At 51.8% G+C, this 18,661-nt stretch overlaps 1 protein-coding gene across 1 annotated transcript in view; it reads left to right on the forward strand.

Moving 5' to 3' along the window:
• MMP17 (matrix metallopeptidase 17) overlaps window positions 1-12,246 on the forward strand; it is a 66,263-nt gene extending 54,017 nt beyond the window's left edge. Inside the window, exons 5-10 of the mRNA XM_054220025.1 lie at window positions 1,076-1,252; window positions 1,387-1,486; window positions 3,633-3,715; window positions 7,896-8,048; window positions 10,291-10,548; window positions 11,820-12,246. Coding sequence (XP_054076000.1) covers window positions 1,076-1,252; window positions 1,387-1,486; window positions 3,633-3,715; window positions 7,896-8,048; window positions 10,291-10,548; window positions 11,820-12,148 — 1,100 coding nt within the window. The 3' untranslated portion in view covers window positions 12,149-12,246. The remainder of the gene's footprint in view (window positions 1-1,075; window positions 1,253-1,386; window positions 1,487-3,632; window positions 3,716-7,895; window positions 8,049-10,290; window positions 10,549-11,819) is intronic.
• The last annotated feature ends 6,415 nt before the right edge of the window (window positions 12,247-18,661 follow it).

The raw sequence follows: 18,661 nt of genomic DNA on the forward strand, positions 1-18,661 counted from the left end.
GTGTAGGTCTGGAAAGTAGACATTAACTCCTGTTGAGATCTGACCTGAGCATTTGAGGGTCTGGAGAGTATGGGATGGGTCCCTGTGCGGGCCTGAGGCACTCGGGATTGGGTTGCAAACAAGGAAATTTGGGGAAAGAGAACAGAGATAGCCCAGACTGAGGGGAAAAAAAATCATGAGAGGATGTACCAGTGTTCAATAAAGTCTCCCTGGTGCCCAGCATGGTGTGTGAGGGTCCAAGTGCTTGCCTAAGGGAGCAGACCCTGGAGCTGCAGCCCCACCAGCACAAGGTGGGGAAGGGGAGAAGATGGGCAAGTCCTCTGGAAACAAGCTGGACACGGCCACCTGCCCCTTCTGCCATTCCTTGTCAGGTGAGCAGTTAGATGAACAGGGTTGGTGGCCGACGAGCAATCAAACATCTCCACTTCTGTCTTTGTGCAGGAAGGCGTTGGAGGTGGATTTGGCCGGGGCAGCAGCGTGCAATGCCAGCGTTGTGCAGGCAGGGAAAGCCCAGGCGAGCACCATGGGCAGGCGGGCACTGCCGGGCGCTCACCGGTTCCTTGGCACATGGCTTTGCTCATTATCACAGGCTTTGACGAGCTCCTGGCTAGCGGCTGCAGAACTTTGGTATTCTGGGCATCACAAAGACTGTGTTGGCAGCTGCTGCGGGGCAGGCGTGAGATGCGGGAGATGGCTGCTCTGGCCCAGCTGCTGCAGCGATGGTTAGCGGGATGACGGATGGCTGTGCCGAGGTCGCTGTCTCAGGCGTTTGTCCAGCTCCTTCTCAGGTGCCGTCGGTGATCTGGGAATAAGAGGGGTGATTCCTCAGGCTTGTATGGGGCTGAGGACTCGCGCTGTGGGCTGATGCGTGGCTTGCTTTCCATTTTCATATGATACACTTCAGTCTCCTTTTTCCAACTGGAGAAAAATGTCTTTTTCAAACTTCACCTATTCCAAAGCTTTACTTTCCAGTTTATCCAACATATACCTATACTGTGTCTTATAGCCCACCCTAAACCCCCAAAATACAATCAGCATGTAGTGACTTTTATTTCTATTTTGTCTGTATTTCCAGACGCTCATGGGATGGACCTATTTGCTGTAGCTGTCCATGAGTTTGGCCACGCCATTGGCTTGACCCACATCTCCGCCATAGAGTCTATTATGAGACCTTACTACCAAGGTCCAGTGGGGGATCCTCTGAAGTATGACCTACCTTACGAGGACAAAGTCCGAATCTGGCAACTCTACGGTAAGTTTTGTCCCTTACACAGTTACAGCCTGTTTCTGCCATGGGGCACGCAGGAATAGCTGTTTTCTGGGGTGAGTGGAGCTGGTGGGGAGGATGGTGTTCCCCACTACTTGCTTCTTTGTCTTTACGCATAGGAGTCAGGGAATCTGTGTCCCCCACAGCCAAGCCTGAAGTAAGCAAAACCGATGACCATCCTATCCTGCCAGAGCTGCCAGAGAACCGCTCCACTGTCCCGTAAGTCAAGTTTGTTTCTTTCCTGAAGAGAACACGTAGTAGTGAAGCTTAAGCATCAGTATCTTGCCTGCTCGCTCTGGCTTCGGTATTTCCCTCTGGACCTCTTGTCTTCCAGAAAATACACACACACGCACAAAGTGCCCCTTCTTCCTTGCACCTCCTGAGTCTCTCCTGCGTACGCTGTTGCTCTCTTCAAGCAGCATGTGTGAAGACTGGCCAGCCAGCCCACAACTGAAGTAGTGAAGAGCAAGAACCAAGTTGCCATTTATCCCTTAACTAATTTTTATCATTCAGGGCATGTCCAGAAATTCTGTATCATCTTGGAATGCTTTGCATTTTCCTAAGACTCAAAAATTTTACTCATGTTAATGGAAATTTGTCCCCATCACCCTTAGGTAAACTCATCCTCGCCGAAATTTTAATCAAACTTCCTCTGCAGTATCCTGATTTGTGCAAGCACAACTTCCCTAAATCTTTCCACTCCCTAATGTACCTGTGGGGGTGAATATTGGAACAAGTGGACCGAGAGCCTGACTCCAACGCAGGTTTGTGTTGGCAAAGGACTGCTTATGCTGAGTATCATCAAGCAACCAGCGTGCCCTCATTAAGGGAAGGTCTGGATCTAGCTTGTTAATAAACATTGGAGTTACTGAATTGTTTTACTACCAGGGCAGCGGGACAGTTAAGAGAAGGGACACTGAGCAAAAAGGCAGGAGTTCATGGTCACACACGTTTTTGCCAGATACCAGGAGCGCCCCAAGTGAGTGCAGCAGAGATGGAGCAGGTCACCTTCACCTCCTGGTCTGCCCTCACCTGGAGTGTGACCTTGGGGAAGTCACTTCTCTCTGTGCCTCAATGTCCCATCTGCAAAGAGGGGATAACAGCACTGAAGAATGAATGACTAGATTATTCCTCCAGTAATAGGACCGAGAAGAATCTAATCTTGAAAAAATACCCCTGTGCTGCAGTTACTTTTCCCACCTCAGCACCTTCTTCACCTCACTTTGCCCTGCTCGGTGCGATGCCCCCAGTACAGAGGTGCTGAGCACCTGCTCTTGGTGGGGGTGTCCCAGCTGCCAGGGGCTGCAGAGGGTCCTAAGGGACCCTTTTCCTTGAACATGCTGAGTGCCATTAGTTATCCTTCTTCCTGCGTAGCTTCTAACGGAACTTGTCCACGAGGCTCTGTACGGCCGTGTTTTGACCTAGAGACATGTCAGCATTTCTCCCTGCTCCTGTAGGAGACCATTGTCTCACACCAGCTGCAGGAGGAGCAGGACACTTGTTTGTGCCAAGCCCTTCTTCCTGCCCCATGTGTGACTGGGAGGGCGGATGGGCTTTGCCTCCACATCTGTCATTTTGTGGCCGAAGAGGGCTGTGTGGTGCTGGCAGCCCAGCACAACTCTTCTGTCAGCAAATTAGATTTATGCTTCCCTGTCACCCACAGCAGCTTTTCTGTGCGTGTTCCCAGCATCCTCTCCTTGTCCTCCATCAATCATCATTTCTCACATGGGCTTCATCGCTCTTTTGGTCCTTCATAGTCTCTGCCTCTCCCACCCATTTTGCTAAAAGCAGCTCAGTTTCTCAGCTGCGACTTGCCAGGTGGCTTTCACCGGGTATCACGTGGCATCGTCTCGCACGTGGAATCGTCTCCCTGTGTTTGGTCCCGGCTGCTTTCTGCTTTGCAGCTCTGTCACTTCTTGCTGGCATTTCGGAGCTCAGCCTTGGAGCGGCAACGTCCCCAGCCACTGGAGCGAGATGCTGCTTGGCTCTTACCCACCACGTGTCCTGCTGCCCAGGGCCAGCCGGCTGAGCCACGCAGTGCCACCGGGGAGCGGCAAGCCAGCTCTGCCCTCACCAGTTACGCTAGCCGGTAGACGTAGAGCGTGTCCCCGCTTGACTCCCAGCGATGGCCTGCGGTGGCCCAGGGAGTGTGTCTGACACAGAGCTGTCTTCAGGCTGAGGGATGCCCAAGCTCACCGTGGAAATCCCTGTGCACATGGCTGGGTTTGAGCGCGAGGAGTGACAGATGGACACAGCCTGTGGTCTTCTGCTGGGGACTCTGGGGACAGGGGAGAGGTGGTCGGTGGGATGGGGGACACCGGGGAGGACACAGCCCCTCGTCGCTCAGCTGCGCAACTCTCCACAGGCTCAGGCGGGATGTGCCCAACAGATGCAACACTCACTTCGACGCGGTGGCCCAGATCCGGGGAGAGGCTTTCTTCTTTAAAGGTAAGCACCTGCTGCCGGCGGTTTTCAGCCGCGTCACCCTGCGGTGGCATTCATGTGACACTGCAGCGGCGGTGTTGGCCAGGCTGGGGTGGCCAATGAGGATCAGCTGGCTCGGGGTTTGCAGCCTGTGGGGCCCGCAGCCCCGGGGAGGTGTCTCTCATGCCATTGACTCCTTTTGTCTCAAATCGAAGGCCTCAGACCTCTAATCGTCCCACGGAGGCTGAGGGCGGGGGATAAGGAAATGTTTATGTCAATGCGAATCCCGTCTCCGATGCAGAAGGACATCGGCTCGTGCCCGGTCTTGTCACGGCACAGCAGAGGAGCTGCCCACGTGGCCGATGGCTGGGGACTCGCAGTGGCATTGCTGGGGGACGGGCAGAGATCGCAGCTAAATGGGGTCTGCGAGGGAGGAGGAGGAGAAGGGACGTGGTCAAGGTATCCAAAAGACTGAGCAGTAAAATTGAGCATTTCTTTTATCCAAAAGGGACAAAACCAGTGAAACTGAAATACAATTTATTTTAAAATAATAAAAATAGATGCTCTTCAACTCAGAGCAGAATTAACCTGTGGGGCCTGTGGCCAAGAGCAGTTCAGTGGCACGAGCAGGTTGGGGCTCTGGCGGGTGGTTAGGAAGGAGAGACCACTGGAGGCAAACCCACCTGCCCAGGTCACCGCGGTGCCCACGAGGGACGTGTGTCCTAACACCAGGGGAAGTGTGTGTCCACGTGGCGTGTCCTGGGGTTTAACGCTTCCCTCTGAAGTGACCGGGCTGGTGACAATGCAGCACAGCACTTGGTACCGTACCACTGATCCATCGCACCGCACTGCCCAAGTGAAGAACTGAAAACTGATATTCACGCTGTCAAAGTCGAAATCTGGGTCGAACCAAGGGTGAGCAGAGCAACAGCTCTCCACCGCTTTTTTCCTGGATGCCTCCAACTTTCCCTTTCCTCCCACGCTTCACCTTCCCTAGAGCTGCTTGCTGTGCATCGCTCAAAGACGCCGTGTGTGCCATTGCAGAGCCATCTGGTTCCATGTCAGCAAACACTTGCTGGCAGCGTGTGCCCGGATGTCAACGAGGATCCCATCAGTGCCTTCTCAGCTGCACCGAGCCCGTGGAGGCTGGACCCTGTGGGTTTTCTTTCCCGTCTTTCCAAGATGGAAAAATGCCCGCTGGGCACTTCTTTCCATCCCTGGCCACCATTTGGCCACTCCAAAGCCACCCAGCAGGGAAGCAGAAGCGTCTCCCCCAGGGATCGGGAGCAGCGTCCGGGCGCGTGTAACGCATCCGGGTATCACAGTGCGAGTCTCGGGTCGCAGGCAAGAACGGGAAAAGGGCTCCGGAGAATTCGATGCTGTCTGTGCCCTCTGGGGAGCACAATACGGAGGCTGTTCCCCTGTGGTATTTGTTCAGGTGCCAGCTCCAAAGAGCCACAGTGAAGAAGGGAAAATAAGAGTCAAGAACTGGTTTCCAGGATAAATGGCTGTCTGTCTTTCAGAGGGGAGGGGAAAAAAAGATAAAAAGTGAAGAAAAATCCATCTCAGTGTCTATTTTTGGATATATTTATTGTGCGCCAAAATGCAAATGTAAAGAGCACGGTGTCAGTGGGTGCCAGCTGCACGGCTGCCTCCGGAGCTGGCACCTCCCTCAGAGCCCCCATCGCTGCCACCAAATCATCCTGGGCACCAAGGAGCAGGGGTGTCACCTCTGGGGCAGGATTTTAATGACCTTCAGTGATGAGCTGCCTCCATCGATGGGCGTTTTGTTCTGAGCTGGTCCAGCTGGTTCCCTGGCCGGAGAGCAGCCTCTCCCACTGCAAAGACACTGGGGCCGGAGCTCCCCGGGGCTCCCAGGCTTGTCGTGTTGAAGGCAACGGTGGGTTCCTCGCACGTCAGAGGTGCCGCTTGCTTTGATTTAGTTGCCTCACTGCAGACTCCTGAAGTTTTCAAACAACTTTGGCCTGAGTGTGTGTCTGCATGGTGCGTGCAGCAGTCTTGCCAAAGGCGGCCAAAGTACAGTGAGCGCGACACGCAGCTGGGATCAAAATCACCTGGTGTTAAAGAAAGCAATTGCCTCAACCCATCATCCATATAAAACGAGACGCTTGGGACAGCAGGACTTCACACTTGGCTTTCATCCTGCTCAGTTTGCCAGCTCAGAGGGTGGTTTTAAATCAAGCTTTTTAAACAAACACAGGGTTGGGATTTTTTTTTTTTCACCTTTATTATATTTCTGCATGCTAATGGCAACAATTCCCGCACGGATCTGGCTTTGGCTGATGATCGTCCAAGCAACCGCAGCACTTTGGCAAGCAGGCTTGGCAGTGGCAGAACGTGAGCCACGGGCAGACAGGGAATGTCGTGTTAAGAACTCCTTGCTACCTAATTGCTTTATTTTTTGGCTTTTTCCTGCAAGCTTATCAAAAAAACCCCAATCAACCAAACTAACCAACAGCCCAGGCTATGCCTGACTTTGAGGGTAGATTTAGAGCTCGCTTGCCTGCAGTTGCACACCCGCTGAGCCCATCGCTGGCAGAGGGTTGAAATGTCAAAAGCACTGAGGCTTCCCTCCGTGTCTCATGTGAGCCCAGGGCACTCCGAAGTTCAGATACTTATCTGCTAAGGAAGGGACTCTGTCAAGCTGTATTTCTTTCTAAAAAAGTGAAAACCTGGCTTTGCCTAGTGCCTCACTAATTAGAGATGCAGAGATCATCTTTATTTAATTACATGTGTTTCTATCGATGTACAATGGCCACCAAATTTGAATCCTATTTTTTTTTTAGCGTTCTTAAAAAGAATCTGTAATTATGGCAGTTCCTACCACATTTGAATGTATTATTCATTCGTGGGTTTCAGTCAGATAGAGCAAATATGCAAACTGGAGCAGAAGAACAAGAATATGATATAAATCCTTATAATTAGAATAAAACCCCCTCTCTGCAGATGTTTAAGTGTTAGAGTTTCGCCTCCTGCATTATTAGGCTAAGATCCAATTTCCATAAAATTTTAAAAGACGGTGTCACAATCTGCTGTCTCTGGAGAAAGGGCTGAGTGTCGTGAATACAAATCTGAAGCCGCATCTTTGGTTTCTGTTGCTTATCCCCCCATGGGAATCCATGCAAGAGCTGATGTAAATAACATGCAATAATTTCTAAAAGGCAATAACAAATACAAGACAAAGTGGAGAGTTGGCTCTTAGGCATCTCGCTCCGGCTCAGATCTCGCTGTGTGGAGCTCTCCGGGGAAAACGCAGCGCAAAGTGTCCTGCAAAAACTCAGGCTGAGAATCCCAGAGACAGTGCAGAGTTGGGTTTTGAGTTGCCCCTACAGTCATTAACACTCCTTGGGAAATCCCATGTAAGACTCCTTCTGCAGGAGAAACTTTGGCACAGAGGACAAACCTGTTTCCTTTTCTGTTACCCAAAATATTCCAGAAATACCCCAAGCCGCACTCTTTTCTAGCTGGGACAGTGTTGCTGCAGGTGCTGGAAGTGTTTGCTTACACCAGCGGTACCTTCAGCCCCTGGGAGCAACACAGGACCGAGGTCCCTGCTTATCCTACACCTCGAGATGGTACCAACCTCCTTTATTCTGCCTCTGTCGCCACCTCAACCCCTTCCAGTTTTATTACTATAGTTTCTTCCTCCTCTATTTTCTTACTCCCTTTCTTCATTAAAAAATTGGTATTCCCATATTTCATTGTAACATCATACGCACTTCTAAATACGAAAGCAGCTGGGCATCCTGCGTGTGGGAAGCTGTGAGTGCTCCGGGAGAGGAGAAATAGGGATGATGGGGACGTTTCTTTGGAGGCTCTTGCTAAAGGCTGCTGGTGCCTGGTCCCACCAGCTCCCAGGAGGTCCCATGAAGAGCGGGGGGGAGATGAAAGGCTCCTCTCATCTGCTCTGGTTCAATGGTGCAGCTTCACACTGCGGCCAGGAGCATGACAACTCCAGTGCAACGTCCGGAGGACTGTTTTGATCCCCAAAAGGGGATTTCTTCTAATGACTGCCAGGAATAGAAAGCGCTAGCAGCTGCTGCTGGGAAGCAGGATGCCTGTAATTCATAGCTCCCATCTCACGCGCTTGGCTTTCTGCTGCTGCCACGTGCCCCGCGCTCGCCTCTCCCCTGGCGCAGGTGGGTTGCGGTGTGGTTCAGTAATGTCCAGTCTGTTCCTCCAGGCAAGTACTTCTGGAGACTGACTCGCAATAAGCACTTGGTCTCCCTCCAGCCGGCTCAGATCCACCGTTTCTGGCGGGGCTTGCCACTCAACCTGGACAGCCTGGACGCCGTCTACGAGAGAACCAGCGACCACAAGATCGTCTTCTTCAAAGGTGAGAGCGAACGCGGGGCTAGAGGCAGCACGTGTGTCTCCCGATGTAGAGCCTGGTGCCAAGGTACCTTGGCAGCATGGTGGCCTCTCCTGAATGCAGGAGACACCAACGTCAGCCGTTGGGCATCTCCCAGGGCAGGTCCAAAGCCTGCTGTCTATGAGCAAGGCCAGCAGATTCATAGAATCATAGACTAGAAAACCAGCTCATAGGGAGGGCAGGCAAAATGTAGCAGTCGTGTTCCCCAGAAAATGAGGGAAATGTCACTGATGAAAAATTTCAGCCAAATCTAACTGAAATTTTAGCTTCTCAAAAGTGAAATAAAAGCAGGAACCACCCACGCTTTATGGGGTTTGTGTTCTTTCTTTGGCCTTTTCTCTTTGTAGTATTTGTTGAGAAGCGAAGAAGCCGCAGAGAAAAAAATGAAAACCTGAAGAGCCTGGTTTTGCTAATTATATCTGTTACTATTGTTTTTTTTAATAAGTGTTATAATCCTCTCTGTTTTTTTTAAAACATCTTACAAGTTTCTTTTAGAAGACCTGGAGGAAAGAGATTAATTAGCTTGTGGTTCCTACACAAATGTCCAAGTCTGCCGCAAACCATCCGCCCGTGCTGGTTAGACATTACCCATGTGCTGAAAGTCACCCAAGCCCTCGGCAGGCTCTTGTTTCAGAAAGGTAGTGCATTTGAGGAGATAAAACATCCCACCCTTCTGTGCACCCCGGCTGGAAATTGCTTTTTGTCTCCCGACCGTTCTGCTCCGAGCACGGTGCAATTATCAGTTTCAGAAATACTGAACCAGGCACTTCAGAAAGCAATAATTTGGTTTTCATTCCTCCAGCCAGGCTGCAGGAATGGGTTATGTCCCGCGCAAGCCTCTGCGCTTGCAGAAGCTTTTCCAACAGCCGGGGCAGCCCTCCCCACTCTGCCTTTTGGCTAATCCGGGGGGAATGGGGACAGCTGGAGTATGGCAGCCCCTCTGCCCAGCACCAGGCCCTTCCAGGCAGCTCTGCAGACCACAGCGGCGCTCGCTCGCGTCCTTCCCTTCTTCCCTTCTCTCCCTCCTGGGGCTGGACAGACCTCCCGTAGCTCAGGTCCTGGGCCTCCCCCTGGCTGCTGGTTAAATTTGGCTTGCAAAGCCAAAATTATAGCTGTGCCACAGCTGGGGGCTCACCCCTGCCAGGCACAGCGCTCCATGGCCAGGCATGATGTCTGTGTTAGTCCTGCCTAGCTCCGAAGATTAAACTCAAGATTTTCTTTCCAGCTATAAAATACTGCCTCGTTCTCTCTCCCCAGCGCTGTTTCATTGATCTCTGGACAGAAACCAAAGCACACAAATTACCCCGGCCTCTAAGGTCCTGCTGCTGATACATGGGCATGTATTTAAGTGCCTCGTCAGATTTTCTAGAAAAATGACGGAGGAAAAAGCCTGGTCTTTAAAATAGGTTGTGCAATACCCAAAAGGACACTGCAGGTTCCCAAAGAGATGTTGTGCAAGCAGAACGACCCATCCCCATGGTTAGAGTATCACATAGGAATCAAGAGATCTGGGTTCATTTTTTTGTTCTGCCACAGACATGGGCCAATCATGTCATGCTTCGTTTTTATCAGAAAAGACCCCATATTGACATTTCTCTCCTGCCCAGGGTAGGGCTGGGGGGTGGCTGTGTGGGACACTTGACAAGCAGTGAGATGCTCATGGGATTTGTCCAGCCCTTGTGCGTCCTCCTTACAGCCCTTAAAATCCAGAGGTCCTTCAGCCTGGCTGGCTCTAAAAAGTGTGGTGATTTCTCTTCCAAAGTGGGACTACACTTTGCTTCTTAGGAGTCGAACAGTGGGCAGATAGTGCTCAATTTGCCCGCAAAAGCTGCAGGTAACTTTCTGTTTCTTGCAGCTGGGTATCGGGCAGAAATCAAAGGGGCAGAAAACCAAATGCCACCACAAAGTGCATGAAAGTGACAACTGCACCAACACTGTTGTCATGTTCACGTCCCAGGACCGTCATGTTCAGGAGGGAAGCAGGACTACGCTCCATGGAGAGCCTGACACACAAAAACGCAACTGTTCAAAGACCGAGGTTCCCCACCACGCTGCTGCCTTCCCATCCCCATCCTTCGATGCCAAGAGCTCGGTCCTGAGGATTGTCACAGCAACAGATAAAGAAACATCAGCTCGTCTGCGGGGAATGCTGGTTTCGGCTGTGAAACAAATGTGACTTTGCTCTGTGTTTCTTTCCTTTCCGCAGGAGACAGATACTGGGTCTTCAAAGACAACAACGTGGAGGAAGGATACCCACGGCCCATCTCGGACTTCGGTCTGCCACTGGGAGGAATCGATGCTGCTTTCTCCTGGGCCCACAATGACAAGACTTATTTCTTTAAGGACAATCTCTACTGGCGCTACGATGACCACGAGCGAAGGATGGATCCTGGGTACCCTTCAGAGACCATCCTGTGGAAGGGAATACCAAGCCCTTTAGATGATGCCATGAGGTGGTCCGATGGTAAGTCTATGTGCCAGTTCAAAAAACACAAGAAAAGAAAATAAAAATCAGTGCTTCACTTGCTGTTGAGCTATAGCCCCTTCTACTGCGCCTGCTGACATAAACTGCTCAGCCCCAGATGGACGGCAGTTCCCGGTGTCCGAAAGCTGATGAGGGAGGTGGGCTTCCAGCCAGAGCTCCCCGCGTGGCTCGCTAAATGTCTTTGTAATTTCTAGCAGGCAACAAAAATATGCTGCGGGCCTAATAATTTGATTTTCTTAAAAGAACACAGTGGATGTTGCTTTGCAGGGATTTTTATCCTAATATGTGCTGGTTTGCTTTTCACTGAATTTGTTGTCATTGGATTTTTAGCTAGATATATGAGGATTGGGACAGAGAATATTTTTAAAGGAGATGTTTTCCCCAGAGTTATGATTTATTTTCTGTGGTTGAGATTTCTCAGTGGTTTCTTCTCACTGAAAAAGCCACAAAAAATTTGTCACAGGAGATGTTTAAAACCAGCCATTCGCTTACAGCAAAGTGGCACTTCCAGGTTTTATTTACTGGCAACCTAACAGTGTAATAGCAACCAATAAACTAGGCAGAGGGGAGGGACATTTCCAGAGGTTTTTCAAACTGAATTCCCAAAGCTGTTGAGAGCGACCAGCCGTTCACATGGGTAGGAGCCCTCTGTAAGCGTGGGACCTGCTTAGAGAAATCACAGCCTCCCAGTTCAGAGTGGAAAAAATGCCCTGAGAGCAGAAAGTTCCCAGGGCCCTGCCAGGCTCAGGTTATTTATCTGAGCCCAGGGCGAGCAGCAGCACCCTAGGTCATTAACAGGCAGGCGAGGTCTTCTTCAGCCTTACCATGCCTTGTTACAAGACTAGCCGCTGACGGCCGCTGAGAGATGCAAATGGTGTGCCCAGGAGTGGATTTACTAGTGCTTTTACCCTGCCCATCCTCAGGACCAGGAGGATGCATCTGCTCTAGGACCCACCATAGAAGAGGTGACATCTCACCACCTGCCTCCCTCTGTCTGGTGGCTCCTGGCTGGTGTGAGAGATCCCAGACGGGCATAGCATCATCTTTTAGAGCATCCCACCAGCAGCCGCTGTGCTCCAGTGGTGAGAGAGGGTGCTGGCAACAAGCCGTGGTATCGCATCTGCCTCCGCTCCCCGGGGCTCAGCTGGGGTGGGAGGGCTCCTCTGCGGCTCCAAGCACTCCTCTGCCCTTTCCACTGGGAGGGCATCTATCGCCGCTCACCTTGCCTTTGGGTTTTGGTCTCTTCGCAGGTGCGAGTTACTTCTTCAGGGGCAAGGAGTACTGGAAAGTGCTGGACAGTGAGCTGGAGGTGCAGCCTGGCTATCCCCAGTCCATCGCTAGAGACTGGCTGGTGTGCAGCGACATGCAGTCTGACTCCCCAGAAGCAGCTGGGAGCAGCAGGACGGGGGCACGCTCCAAACCAGGGCAGCACGATGAGAGCCGCTCAGAAAACGGCTACGAGGTCTGCTCCTGCACCTCGGCCTCCCCGTCCCTCCGGGCTTGCCCCGTGCTCAGACTGTCGGCCAGCGTCATGCTGGTGAGCCTGTGGACCGCAGCACTGGTGTGTGCAGCCCTATGACACCTCATCCCACAGACAAGACAGCGCCATGGTGCTCCAGGGAGGGGAGGCGGATACGATCCCGTGATGCAAACTGTGGCACGCAGAAAAACATTCCTAGGAACATGCCGGTGAAGGGTTTGAATTCTCCATGAGAAATGAACAGCGGTTTTTGTTTTTCTTTTCTTTTTAATTTTAGTTTAAAGGTCTAATAACAGATTTTGAGTTCTGCACCTTCTTATTTCCCCATCCGGTTAAAGACGAGAGCAGCCTAACATTGAATTTAGAAATGTTCCGTAGAGATGTGTTGCTTTGGATGATTAAACGCAGCAAACGAGGGCGGGGAGAGCTACTGTGATTGAATGGGAACAGAAGAGATGCTGCTGAGACAGATGGCAACACCCCGGAGGAAAGGCAGCCAGGCTATAGGCGCCAGGCGGTGGTTATATGCTGACACAGTGTACACATCCTATTGGATGTACTAGGTAGAAAGAAACTTTGACTCCACTAAGATTAACTGCAAGGGGATTATTCTACTGTCAGACCTGCTGTGGTCACTGATGTCTCGGTAACCTGTATCAGTTTCTACGGGTCACAAACACCTTTGCCTGACAGAGGGCAGTGCAGTTTATCTTTGTATCCGAGTCACTTGGGTTTAACAATTTCTCTAATAAACCTTGGCTGCCTCCAGAGATCTCCCAGTCCTCTGCCGGACCAAGCCTGCCACCTGCAGTCAGGTGCTGACTGCCGATGCTCGGGAGCTGCCTTGCCTGGGCAAGGAGCAGCTTTGCTGGGTGCAGCCACACGAGACGCAGTTACACCCAGTGCCCCAGCCTAATCCCTGCTCTGAACTCCCGCTCTCGGAGTTCCTGTCTCGGGTTCTTTCACGTTTTGGGAGGGATCAAGACGTATCACATTTGTCTGTGACTGTGTCACACCCGGCTGCGCCGCCGAGGATGGGCGGGGAGGGATGCTGCACAGCCAGCCTCAAACGCTTCTTGATGCCTCTGCCAGGAGTTTGGAGTGACAGAGGCAAGGTCAAATGCTGGATTAGGGTGTTCCTGGGGGGTTTTCTCACTGCTAATCTGTTTCCTGCAGCGTAATTTGGGCATCTGAGAGTCTTGAAAATGGTGAGTGAGAACCTGAGATAGAAATCATAGAATTATAGAATGGTTAGAGTTGGAAGGGACCTTAAAGATCATCTCATTCCAACACCCTGCCCTGGGCAGGGACACCTCCCACCAGCCCAGGTTGCTCCAAGCCCCGTCCAGCCTGGCCTTGAACCCCTCCAGGGATGGGGCAGCCACAGCTTCTCTGGGCAACCTGGGCCGGGGTCTCACCACCCTCACAGGAAAGAATTTCTTCCTGATATCTAAATCTCCCCTCTTTCAGTTTAAAGCTATTACCCTTTGTCCCATTGCTCCCCTCCCTGATCAAGAGTCCCTCCCTGGATTTCCTGGAGCCCCTTTAGGGCCTGGAAGGGGCTCTAAGGTTTCCCTGGAGCCTTCTCTTCTCCAGGCTGAACCCCCCCAACTCTCTCAGCCTGTCCTCACAGCAGAGGGGCTCCAGCCCTCACAGCATCTTTGTGGCCCCCCTCCGGATTCACTCCAACAGGTCCATGTCCTTATGGAAGGACCTGCAAGAGAGATGTCAGGAAGGTCAGGGTCCTCCAGTCTGGTGTTGTCAAGGGGTGTTAAAGGAGAGAAACAGGCAGCAGCCACTGGGACACACTGTTCCTCTCTGTCCTGCTTCTGTAAGGCTCCTACAGAAATGTCTCTTGCTGCCTCTGCCAGGGCCAGCCCCTGGGGGGGACCCAGCAGCAGGCAGTGTCACTGTGGGACCCGAGGCTGCTCCCCTGGCCCCGGTGCCAGCCAGGGCGCTTGCCATGGGGTCAGGCATAATGCAAAGTCCTCTGTGGCACAGCACAGAAGTGCAGAGTTGCCTCCTGATACTAAAAAGGGACCCCCTTGCATTTTGCTCTCTGCTGTTCGCATTTTTTAAATAGTCCCAGTCATTCGCAGGGTGCAGCTGTTTCCACGATGATGTGCTACAGTGTGATTTTATGGGGCATGAGTCCATGGAAACCTCCCATTAAACCATTAAATATCCTTTAAAAAAATACAAACCAAAAAAATTTCATGCATAGCAGCTCCCTCTGCTGAGCAAAGCTGCGTCTGGTGCCCTTATTGCATCGGTCTTGCTCTGCCCGAAGCAGCTCCCCATCCCACCTCCGCCTGCCCGGCCAAGCAGGGGCTGCAGGGAAGGGCGCGGGAGGTGGCCATCACGGGAGATGGGATTTTTCCTTCGGTTCACATCACTTTTCTTCCTCTCCCCTCTCGAGTCAAGAAGACATCACTTTCAGTCCTTGCTGGGGTAACACTAAATGAATGTCAGCATGTTATAGATTCTCTTAGAGATGAGGCCAGGTAGGAGCACAGCATCATGGGGAAGACACCCTCCTCTTTTTTTTTTTTCTTCTTTTTTTTTCTTTTTTTTTTTCTTCTTCCTCCACAAAAGAAATATGCAGAAGCTGCAGCTGAAAGACCAGAGGAGGCAGGAGGGATGCAACTAGCACTGCTTCCACGGCTTCTGCAGCCCAACCAAGGAGCCTGTTGTGGTGACAAGGACTGGTGGCCCTGCAGCCATGCTGGTCACAGTGGTGCTGGGACCCACGCTACTGGGATGTCAACATAAATTAAGTTTATTTAACATGGGGGGACTGTGATTTATAAATAAAGCCTGTGGAAAGGCTTTCAATACACCCTTCTCTACTTCAAATTATGAGTTTTGATGATCAGAAATGGAGCAGTAATCAGGGCTCCGGACAACCCTTGGGGAGGATGGAGAAACGCTGCTGTCTCTGGGTGTGTGGCTTGCACAGCCATTCCCCGGCTGCTGGCAAACCTGCCTGCACCAGCTCCGGCTGTGGCCACAGGGGTCTGGAGCTCTCCCAGGATGGGAACGGGAGCCAGAGCATTTTCCTGTCAAGGGGAAGGTCACTGGTTCAGTGTGGGGCTGGCTGGGCTGGGCTGAGGCATCAGGAGCAGGTGTCCACGCCACAAAGACCCCATCATAGCGAGTGCCCTGGTGCTCCAGGTGCTGTACCATTCCCCCATGGGGACACAGCAGTCCCACGCAGACAAAGCAGTGTGGATCCATCCGGGAAAGGGTTTAAAAGCAGACAGAGCCCTGTGCCCAGCAGGGTGGGGGCTCCACGGCACCCGGGGGAGCTGTGAAGGCCCTGAGGTTCCCACATGGTGCCTCTGCAGCTGCCCCTCTGGGCACGGTGTATTCAGAAATCCCCAGCCAGTTCCCACCACATTTGGAGATCGCACTTAGGATAAGGCAATAGGTGCAAATCACAGCACAAAGCCGGTACTTGGAGAATTTATTTTATTTTCTTGGATTTTCCCCTAAAGCCAGGCTCCCCATGTGTTCTTCCGGGTGCGGGGGGGATGGGGACTGTCTCTGAGAGGGGCTGAGCAGGTGCAGAGCCAAGGAATGGCAAACCCATGGGTGGGCTGGGGGGCAGGACCGCTGCCAGGGCTGCAGACCCCTCTCCCGAGGCCCAGAGGAGGTCAGAGGCTGCCATCGGGTCTGGGAAGACAGCAGAGACAGATGCTGGCACCGCTCCCGGCCCCGAGCTCTGCCTGTAGGGGCACAGTCGGGCTTCCCAGTGGATTAAAAATAGGAATTTAATATTTAAATGCATTCTCTGTACACCAAAACATTGCTGATGCCCTGCTGCCGGGCTCCGTGTCACCATCCCTGTGTCTGGATTCTGCTGGTCCTACCCAGCTTTCCTCCACAACAACATCCTTAGTCTTAGCTGGAAAAGCCACCTCCACCCTCCGAAAAAATAACCTGAGCACCGTATTGTTATTGCGTATTGCCCCGTCTCGATATTTTCTCGGTATTTCTGGATATTTAAACTCTCAGAGGATTTTGTGAGGTCATTTCAGAGTTGAAATACTTCCCCTATGTAACAGGAGGGATGGGAAGTTAAAGTGTGGGGGGGCACAGGCCATCTGAACCCACGAGGATTTAAAGTTGAAAACCTGAGTTTATGGCAGCTGTGCTTGCTGCTCCAGGGCCCCAGTCAAGGTTTTTCCTGGCTCTCACTCCCACCCATCCCCAGGCTCAGCCAGCCCTCAAGGCCTTTTCTGTTTTGCTCTCATAAAGGAAAGCAGAAGGGAAAAAAATAAAAAATAAAAAGAGTACAGTGGGCAGGAGTAGTTTTCAAATGACAAAGCCACGGCAATGCCTGGATTTAAAAAAAATTAATAACGAGTCATCTCAGACAAGACCTGGGATATAACAGCTTGAGAAACACAATAAAGTTATTGAAAAGAGACTCATCTTTGCTTGCTGATTCACATCAAGACAGGCATGTGTGCTGTAAGAGGTTCCTGACTCCCATAGCACCCTTGTACCCGAGGGGGAGACTCTCAGCCCTTACGCCAGAAGGCTTTTCTAAAATGAGAATTTCTGCTTTATTAAGAATGACATTTCTCTCCTCAACCCCCAGTTTAATCAGAAAGTGCCCTTGTGCAGCTGTGGGCCAGGAGAGCAGGTGGTGGGGATCAGCCCCACAGCTCACCCAGCTGGAGCTGCTCTGGATGATGCCCTATATCAGCAGGAGGGTACCTGGTCCTGAAGCCTCCCTGTCTTGCTGCAGCTCCCAGGGGTAGAGCTGTCTTCTGCTTCTCAGATGGTGGTTTGGGAGAGGACAGATACCAGAGCTGCCTCCAGCCCTGCCACCTTGCTTTTTCCATCTCCTCTGTCAGGTGACTGTGGCATAGGCGCTGGGGTTGAGCCTGATGCTGCTGTAAGCAGCAGAAGCAAGCCCAAGGGATGTTTTGTCCCGGGGAAGGGGACTTGTCCTGGCTCTCCATGTCCCAGCAGTTCCTGGTAAGCTTGGTGCTGTAGATCACTTACTTGGTTTTCCCCGAAATTTCTAGACGGGGGAGTTGGCTGGCCTCTTGGGGCTGGGACAGGGGAGGGATCTAGGACAGCCAAAAACAGAGAGTACATAGCTGAGTAACAGTCTATAAGAGCAGCTTGGGCTAAGAATAGGAGAGGGTATTAAAGCTGGATGGTATGTGGAGGGTTTCTGTAGGCATGTGCTAGGGTTGTAAAGGGGGAAGCGGATGGGCTGCCTCCGGATCTTCTGCAGTACAACCGATTACTGACCTCGTGGCACTAATGGAATTACTACGAGAGCTGCCAGAGCAGCTCCCTGTCCTCAACCTAAGTTTCTGGTCCCTGGTTTAAAAAAAACAAATCCTAAACCTCTGGGATTTATGATCTTGTCATCAGTGAAACCCTAGCTCAGCACTAGCTTGCCAGCTCCGGTGGGCTTATTTCTCAATGGTGTGGAAGGATCTGGGTTTCCCTTTTTTTTTTTTTTTTTTAAAGGGCTTTGGGCCAGTCAGATAAAATGAGACCCAGGCCTGGCTTTTCCTGGGATGGTGATCAGTCTGCTCCAAGCAGCTTTCAGCTAGCACAGCTTGGCAGGGGAAGAGCTGCACTGACAACAGGGCCACTTTGTTGCGGTGAGGACAAGATTTCACAAGCTCCCCAAGGAACCGCGTCAAGACTTATGGGTTGTGCTGTTTGGGCTGTGGCAACTTGTCTTTGGGCTTCATGTGGGGAAATGCATGTCCTGGGGAGAGGCCTTCCCAGCCCACATCTGACAAGCTGAACCGAGCCAATGTGTTGTGCAGCTGGAAACCTTGGGAGCAAGAGGGTCTGTTGCTCCAGATCAAACATTTGGTCTGTTCTTCTGTGTCAGAACAAGAGGAGGGTTTTGGAGGGAGCACAGGTGATGGCTGTGGAAGCCTGGTTGTATGCAGGGCACCCCCACTAAACTTAGAAGGGTGGAAATGCCCTATTTTTTTCTTCCCACCCTGTCTGTATTGCAGAAATAGCCAAGCTAGGATGCCCCCTGGCATGCTCTCCCTGTGGAGCAGGGCAGGGAGCTTGGCAGTTACAGGGCAGTTCAGTGACAACGTCTCCTTCCTCTTCCCAGACTGAGAAATTGATGGTTATTCTGGATCTGAAGCTGGGTTTGTCCGGGGAATAGAAAATTATGGTGTTGGGTGGTCTTTGCGTTACAATTGTCCAACATCAGCTGCCTTCAAGCAACATGGCCACCTTGCTTCCTGCAGCTCCTCTGCTCCTGGGGACTCACCCTGCTACTCCATGTTTACTTGGATGACAGATATACACTGCACACATCAGCTCCTGCCCAGTGAGATGGGCTCGCTTGTTTCCAAAGTTGCTGGGTAATGGCTAACTGTGGCCAATGAGAGCTTGTTGTGACGAAGCCATGCTCCTGCCTTGGAGCCCAGCCTCAGAGCAGAGCTCACAGGGAGGGTTTCCACACAAGTGGTGGTAACTCTTTGTCCCGCTTATCTGCATGAACTTATCTGAAATGTCATCACCAATGCTCAACCCAGGCTCTTAACCGCTCTAATTTCCTGAGCGTGCAGAAGCAAAGGGCTTGGTGTTTTACAGCAATTACCTGCTTTC

This window comes from Rissa tridactyla, chromosome 13 (genome assembly GCF_028500815.1).
Source record: "Rissa tridactyla isolate bRisTri1 chromosome 13, bRisTri1.patW.cur.20221130, whole genome shotgun sequence".
NCBI lineage: Eukaryota > Metazoa > Chordata > Aves > Charadriiformes > Laridae > Rissa > Rissa tridactyla.